Here is a 9,099-nt window from a genome sequence, read left to right as displayed (position 1 = left end):
TTTGTAGGCTGTTCCCTCCCTGTTCACAAACTATACTTGAAATTTCCTAAATGAAATGGTCTGGCGCTCACATAATTTACGACTTTATCTTTTATTTAGAATTAATTTCTAAATCTTGATTAATATACTCGTATTCAATCGATGTTAAAACGATCAGACTTTAGAAAATTTCAAACAGTGTTTCCCTGACTGTTGTATTATGATCGGTATAGAACCACTAGTGTTTAAATGGTGTACTTCAGTTTTTTAAAATACTATATTCTGTATCCTTTAAAAAAACAACAATATTTTTTTTTAACATTGAGGACTGGAAAATAATACAAACAAGAACAATGTTTTGATCAAGGTCAGGCTCTTATTCAATTCAGCGATGTTCCATCTTCTGTTTTGTTCACGGTTATATGATATATAATTAGCCTACAGATTTCTTCATGTTTACCGTTTAAAATTAATAATTAATCAATATACTGGGCGTTTTAGAATTTCTTTTATTTCTTTCATTTATTCCAGTTTGATTTTTGTGTTGCCAACTGTGCGTGTTCTCTAACCTTCAGTGGATTATATAGGCCTATTATATATTATATATAAATAATTAGACCCACAGTAGTGTGATATTATAAACGTAATGTATACGGTACATTCGTGTTTGGCTCACTTTTGGAGAAACGTTAAAGAGTTTAGAGTGAAATTGTCCGATCTATTCAATAATAATCGGCCTATTACACAAGTGAAATCACATCTATTCACATTGTAATATGAAAATATGACAATATTGAATATCTAATAAACCCGGATGTTTTTTATCGTTCGAAATATGTCTTTTGAATTATTTATATTTATTTTGAGTTCATTAAGTATGTTTGTTCACTATACTTTATGTATGAATTCATTATACACGGTTCATTCTGTAGTTTAATATCTTGTCTCTCAGAAATCCTGGATTTGATAATTATATTATTAGCCTATAACAGTGATTTTATTATATTGGTATATGCAGAAAACTATTATTTTGTATCAAACTCTAGGCCTAAGTAACCGTACTGTCTTTAACTGGATTTTTATCAAATCGCATGTTTACGCATGCTGCCATCCAACCGTTCAAACATTCCACGTATAAATGAATGCCATAAAGCACGTAATCCCTAAAATAGATAGGTGTATCGTATGTATGTGGGTTTACTAACGTAAATGCAATTTAGATGAGCTGTTAGATCCACCAAAGACTAGATAATACCGATGACAGGTCATTCAACATAATATCCATGTTGTCGGTAGGATTCTTTGTCGTTAAAAATAAGCGCGACCGAAATACTTACGATAAGACGATGTTGTGTGATTGAATGTATCCATATTATGTATATCCATTAATGTTTGTAGTGAAACTAGCGCGACCGATACAATAAGACGATCAATGTCATTGAAGATAATGTATTCAAGCCATATTTTCTAGTAAAAATCAGCGACTGAGTTTAACTGTAAAATAAAGTCGATGATAATTTAAATTAAGATGCATTCTATTTTTTCCGAACCACATACTAAAACAAGATACAGAATGATTGTAATGCCATATATAGTGCGTCCATGAGGTTGTCATTTGTAATAATTAAAAAGCGCGACCGAATACAATTTTAAAATACATATGACAGGTCATTCGGCCGGATAATACTTTATCCATGTAGGCTTCATGTGAAAGCACGACCAAGTATAATGAACTCCTGAAACCGCTGTAATGTTTGTATAGACAGGTGCATTGGCTTTACCTACAACATCTGATAGATTAGTATACATGTATATTGCACTAAAAAAAATGTATACGGTCATTTATTACAAAAATACGTAAAATGGTGTCGATAGTATATTGGAGATATTGATAAATTAAAGTCGGTAACATCAACGTTCTCCGAATCGAATGTACAGCACAAGGACAGAGAAGACATACAATTTACATAAAAATCATAATATGACAGTCAAATGCTTATGCTAACGACCACTATAATATTTATATGATGCTCCAAACATAATGTGTTAACATAAAATAACAATTAGGCCCCTGTATTTATAATAATACTAATTAGATTATCAAGATTATTAATTAAAATTGATTAAAACGTAGGACTGATTTAATACCATGAGTAACAAATAATATCGTTAAGGTTAGTATCGTTTAAAAGTGAAGTAAGTAGTGCTTACAATATAAATTAGTAAACACAATTTGTCTAGAAATATTAGGCGATGATGTACTGTATGAAATCATTTCACTTGCTATCATATATAACTTGGATGTAAAATTTTAAATTTTATGTTATAGGCCTACTTTATATTTGCATAGAAAATAAAGGTATCGATACGCACTCTATACCACATTAATACTATAGTGTCAGGTTGATAAATTGAATTTACATTTATATATTTTTTACAGAAATGTTCATATTTGTATAATTTATTAGACTTATTTACAACCATTTATAACCTATGTTCCGTATCTACTTTTTAACCAAATCAGCGAATTGGATTCATGTAATTTACGATCATATCGATAAATTATTTATAATCTGAGAGAAGTTTTATAAATTTTAACACAACCAGTTCCTAAAAACTAATTATGATTAGATTATTTCTAATTAACTATCAATTATTAATTAATCCTACATGAAACGGTCGTCAATCAAAATTGTAAGATTTTCAACGGATTTGGTTTTATCTCCTCATTGAGCGAGTTATGAAAGACGTGATAAATAATTATAGAGGGCGATATAGGGGTAAACCATGTCCTCACGTTCGTCTGAACATTTAAACTTGTATCCGATTTACGAAAATATTCAGTATAGTAAGCAATGTGTCAACAGATCAGATAAACATAAACATTCCAATGCTTAACCCTAAATTATACATTTCAGTTGTTCTTTTTAGAAGTGTGTGACAGGTGTTTAAAAAATACTATTGTATTATGTAAGCCCTACGGTCGTTTTTGTTTCATGTAGACCTATAGGCCCTATGTACAAATTATTTAGATTTATTGGCATCAAGAAATCAATATTCAATTGCATTATGTTCACAAACACATGAAGGAGAAGAGGCCTTATTAGTTTAAAATTATGTTTTTTCCTTAGGCCTATAGATATATGTACCAAACATCTTTATCCGTATGTGGTGCGAACCTGTGCTCCCCTTGACCATGGTTATGGTAGAACAAGTTTTTACTGGAGGTCCAGTATGCAACATCTGACTCATGTGCACTTTAAAGAACACAGTGCATCTTTCGGAAAAGTAGAGGATTTCTCCGCTACACTGATCCATCTCAGCCCCTCTGTAGTTGCCGTGGATACGTGGAGGACCTAATCAGATTGAGGATAAATTTGGCCTATTAAACAAACAAATAAACTGGGACTGTTTCAAACTATTGACTAATAATACAATATTACTCGTAAATATCCTATTATATCAATTTTTTTTAAAATATGCACCACTTTCGAAAATGGCCAAACTTATGTCGTCTGTCATGGGATTCTCTTTGAATTCAAAACAGCGCCACCATTAATAATGTTCAGCTGAGTGACCCGTTCATAAAAAAGCTTAACATTAAAATTAAATCTCTCAAAATTGCGCATTACAAAGTTTTTAATATTTTTTTCAGATAATTATATGGTGTATATGATAATAATATAATAACACAACTCGCATAAAACCTGTATGTACAAGACGAATACAGATACAATGGCGCCACCAATCAGTTAGTATTGTTAGACGTCAATCATAAAGTGTGCAGTTATTATTAAAAAGATTCTTTGTTAACAATTTGAAACAAATCATATACACATCGTACTGTATTTATTGTTAGAAATAGCTATAATACAATATATAAAAGGCCATATATGTCGCCGATGTTTAAAGGCACGTATACGGTGCCCAAAGTGTACGAACAACTTAGCCCCCCGAGAAAAAAATGTATTGATGTGAATACTGTACACCACTAAGGCACATATTTAGGTAAATCCGAATTGACTAATAAAAGTTAAAGTTACTTCTTGTCTCGGAAAAGAATTGTTATCAGGTGGCGTGAGTGTATGCCGAACACATAATTATGCTTAGGCCTATATTCCAAACTGATTTGGTTTTATTTTTAGCATATAGATATTGTATAATATCTCTATGTTTTGAGAAACGTTTTAAAAAAAGCTATAAAGCCGTAGTTTGATCGTAATGATGTTTTTTTACAAATTTGCTAATTATAATAATAATCATAAGTATATTATGCAGGCCTATATGGCCGTTTTTGTATCATCATTATTTGAATCTGGATGTTTCACAGGTCCTATTTCTCGTTTCCATTTCATCCGTCTGTTTTGGAACCAGATTTTTATTTGTCTCTCAGATAGACCCAGTGAGCCAGATATTTCTAGTCTTCGATTTCTAGTCAGGTAGCGTGTGAAGTGAAATTCTTTCTCCAGTTCTAAAGTTTGGTGTCGGCTGTATGTTTGACGCCCTCTACGAGATGATTTACTTTGATCTGAAATACAATCAACGACTGTTTTTAGTTACGTTCAGAGTCAGACAGAGCCCAGATTCAGGTGACTGGATAAATCGTGAAACATGAGTAGAGTGTTTAAGAACACAATCATTCACACTAGAAATTCCGGATTCGGTATACAAAATGTACGTGTGTTATCGTTAACCGTAACGTAATCCATATTTTTCTCGGTTACCTAACCGAATCCGGGTTCAGTGTGGACATAACATTATTCTGAATTGTTTGGCAATGAAATCATCATTACAAAACAAAAAATAGTTTCTATTTGTATGGAAACAAAACAACATGTTGGTGTAGGCCTACACTTTGGAATAAGTTTGTTATTTGCTGACGTTGAATTTCCATTTCAAAGATGGTTAATAATAATTATACCAAAATAGTCACAACGTGTGTTGTTAATTTTTACTTCAAGGTCGGATTTGTTTTCAATATCACATAATATATTGTATAAAAATAGTAAAGAAATGTGAAAGGAAGTGTAGAATAAAATAGCATTGTGTTTAGCTGAGCTAGTCGTTAATCCATTCACACAATGTTCAATGCAATATTGTTGTAAAATTTAGAAAATACACGAAAGGCGATGTTGCTTGTACCGCATATGCTTTAACCCTAAACAATATTTGATATAAGTATTTAAGGGTTACAATAGATAAACTTAACCCAGTGTCTATGAGAACAAAGTATTGCGATGATTGACAGTTTAATCGACCTTCGATTTATGAATATTGTTGACAAAGAAGTAAAGTCCTGTTAAATATACAAATACAACTAGACTTTGTAAACTAAATTAAAACTATAACAGCTTAGAACACCTAAGGAGCTAAGGAGACACCTTCAGAACCTAAACAAATGTCCCCTTAATAAGTGGTGTACCCCTCTCCACCGCCCCCCCCCCCCCCCCCCGCATAATGATGGGCTGGTGTTGACGTTCATATTGCAATTATTCACAATAAAGTGTTTAATTAATAGAGGTGTCCCTAAGTGCTGTAGATTTAATTCTGAAGAACCGCTCAAACTCCAAAAGAAAAGAAAACAGAAGAAATCTGTCTAAAGTTCTATCTACACTACCAAACTTGTTTGACAAAAAAAGTGTGGCGTGCCCAAATGATAGTGATATGCTTAATTATGGTAGTGATATGACATCATCATGTCCATATATGGGCACATCACATTTTTTTGTCAAACTAGTTTGATAGTGTAGACAGAGCTTAAGTAAATAATTCAAATTTGAAACGCACGCGCAAAATAAGCACCGTGTTTTGTACGCGTGCCAACATGTACGTATTTAATAATAATTTCCTGGTCGACTGGCATATCTTTCATTGGTCGCTCCGTCATAGTCTGCGATATCGAAAGTCTTCATCCAACTTTGAACTTGATATTGTTTTGAAAATTGAAGATCAAATGTTAAGCGACCCGAATGTGATGTTTTAATTGCTATTAGTCTGCAGGGATGTCCAAGGGGGAACACATACCCACCTAAGCACACAGCTGGTACCAACAACCGAAATTTATTGATCAGTGGATAACTTTTTTGACATGTTTGATGGAGTACGTGCGAAATTGAGTTCCAAGTGTTCCAAACTTAAGATTCACAATTTAAAAGTACGAACCGTAACCTAAAGCTGTTCTTCTCAGAATCAGTACAGAAAGTTATAGTCGCATCTATAATAATCATAAAACTGTAGTTATCGTGGACTTAATGGCTGCCGTACCAGTTCACTTTTCTCTGGTTAGTTTTAGGACAACTACAAGCTTGGGGGGGGGGGGGGGGGGGGGAGGGGTAGGTTACGCTGATTGTGATAAACCAATCAATCAATTAAGCCTAGACAAAATTAATCTCTAATTACCTGGCCTAAACTATAATGGCTAGAATGAAAGTCATGGGCATAATATGAAATATTAAATTAACAAGGAAAACGTATGTGTTTAAAGTTCTAAAAGCGTTATCAATCATAATCCTAACCTTTAATGATCTCGGATTGAATACAAAAGGTTGTTATGACAATCGTGAAACTGCGGTAAAGCTGTGTACTGTACTACTACCAATTTCCCCCTCCTACCTGACGTACGATGACGATGGTTATGTCAAATAGCAGACGATAATCCATCATCAGTACGCCAGGCTGAGGTGTTTTCGTCGGTCAGTGTGCACGGTTCAGAACTTGTTTCACCTTGCGTGGAAAAATGCATTTCGGTAAATCTGTAGGCCTATGCTTCATATGACACATCTTGTAAATACTGATTGACGGTTGGTATGTGCAATTAAAGTACATACTGAACTTCCTTGATGTTGAAATAAGAACATTAATCGGAGTATAAAGCTTCAGCAAAGTGCACTAACGGGCATCATGGGTTTTACTCATAGCAAAAGAATGTTTTAAGCAAACTAATGAGCAGTATAACAACCGTTGAATTTTATCTGGAACGTTTGATGCATTTATCAACTAACAATGGTAATGGGCCTATTATGAATAATTTTTTATATATTATATAAAAAATTAGCAAGGTCTTAAATCAATACATCTTTATCAAATAAGTAAAAGTATTTGAAATCAATTTCTATGTTTTATTATAATTATATTGAACAAATTAATTGCTGGATGGATCACACTCATTAAATATGGTTCCAATAAAAATAAATAAATAAATAAAATAGAAATTAGATTATAGCCTTTTAATATTTTACGGAACATTTCGGTGTACAGCCCACTTACACGAATAGTCGCCTGCACTCAATATAATCCACATCAAGTTTTCTACTGCTATGCTTTAGCAATTAGTAAGCTTTCGTCACTTTGGCATGAACTCTGCCAGTGAATTCATGTGATGACATATCGTTGTATACAGAATGGACGAAACATTCCACTTGTTTTCTGTATGACTTTCTAATGGAAAATTTTCTCCAACCCTTAGATATTTTAACAATTAAATTTCTGAACAAGTTCTTAAAATGATATAAGTGTAAGAAGAGAGGAAGTAGTTGTATAGGAATGAAACTCAATGCAGAGTATAGAACCCATATTGAAATGGCACAAGTAAAGTTTCCCTTTAAGAGGGTTATCCATAATAGATCCCCAACCATCCCCCCCCCCCCCCTCCTCTCCTTGAATACAAACTTAGTTTATACTGATATACTGTTTATTCCTCCTATGTTTTCTTCTTATTCGTAACATGTAATATTATAATTATATTTGTTTTAATAAGAATTTAAAAATATGTAAATCAATAAAACTTTCTAACAAACATGAATGATTGATTATAAATTATTATTATTATAAGTTATCAATCAATAGTCAACTGAAAAAAAATCATAGAAATGTTATTATCACAATGCTGTAATATTATTATTATATAATTATATTATTATACTATTTTACAGTACCTTGAATCTGTCCTTTCATCCATGGATATAAGCTTCTTTTCTGAATTCGTACTTTACCAGGTTCCACTGTTTTTGTCAAGTCACTATTGTCGTTTGCATTGTTTTCATCGGTCTTAATATTATTGTTGTTGTCTGATGGTAAACAGTTATTTTCTGATTCGTTAGTGCAGTCTGCTAACGTAGTAGTAACAGGCAAAGTTTCTACATTTTGATTGGAACCAGTGCATTTAGTTAGGCTTGTGTTTCGTCCCTTAGAAGTGGCATCTATGTTGATATTGAGGTGTTCATCTTCAGTATGATCTTGGTGAATACCGCTAATTTGGTGAGGGGGTAATATATTGGTAGCGCCTAAAAGAAACTGTGGACGATATCCTGCGTAATAGTACGTCTGATGCGAAACGTTTTCAGCCGTAGCGTAATTTTGCAAATACTTTATTGGATCGTAGAACTCGGCGTTGCATAAACCATTCGGCACTGGATAAAAGTCCGGCCCGAAGTTCAAATAAGAGGAGCTCATCTGAATGATTTGTGAGCAGCTTAGAATCACCAACAACTTGTAACTATATAACATCAATTATAATAACTTTTTAGTTACCGTTTAACGACACCAGGAATATGATGGCTGGCCACGTGATGCGATTGAACCTATTACAGAGCTGTGTTGTAGCCAGATGTTGTATGTTGTTGAGACAGAAACCCCTTCAGTCTGTTTGGAACTGTATACCTCTCAATAATGGCAATTAGGACAAAGAATGAAAGTTGATAACAAGTATATGTCGTGGGTGTCATGGTTTTTTGGAAATCATCCACGCGGTTAATTGTATGCATTTTTATGTCCTAAAATAGTAAATGTGGACCTACAATCCAATATTATTAATTAATTGGTATTAGACCCCTATTGCAACCTCGGACGAAGTTTCTGTATTATATTTATACCTTTTAATTGATATAACATAATGGTGGTGACGGAATAGTTATGCCACCATGCCACACGAAGTTTTTTAAGGAATCTATATCTGTATATTCTATTCATATTCATACTAGAAGTTATTGTTGCATAAATCCCTCGTTTCAGGGATTACAGTCCTTTTTATGTAGGCCTAACTATCCAGTATTTTAGTTTAATAAACAAACACTTCGGTAGGCTATCTACCGTCTGTATTTTCTAACGTTCACCTATCTATGA

At 33.1% G+C, this 9,099-nt stretch overlaps 1 protein-coding gene across 1 annotated transcript; it reads right to left on the bottom strand.

Moving 5' to 3' along the window:
• Positions 1-3,808: 3,808 nt before the first annotated feature.
• Positions 3,809-8,799, bottom strand: LOC144840244 (uncharacterized). Its single transcript, XM_078696002.1, has 2 exons — positions 7,914-8,799; positions 3,809-4,507 (listed from the first exon to the last, which is right to left on the bottom strand). Exons 1-2 carry the CDS (start codon positions 8,482-8,484, stop codon positions 4,260-4,262), a joined length of 819 nt encoding a protein of 272 aa, XP_078552128.1. The 5' UTR covers positions 8,485-8,799; the 3' UTR covers positions 3,809-4,259.
• Between the last annotated feature and the right edge of the window lie 300 nt (positions 8,800-9,099).

Source organism: Antedon bifida, chromosome 1 (genome assembly GCF_963402885.1).
Source record: "Antedon bifida chromosome 1, ecAntBifi1.1, whole genome shotgun sequence".
Taxonomy (NCBI): Eukaryota; Metazoa; Echinodermata; class Crinoidea; order Comatulida; family Antedonidae; genus Antedon; species Antedon bifida.
This window is presented reverse-complemented; position numbering and strand designations above follow the sequence as displayed.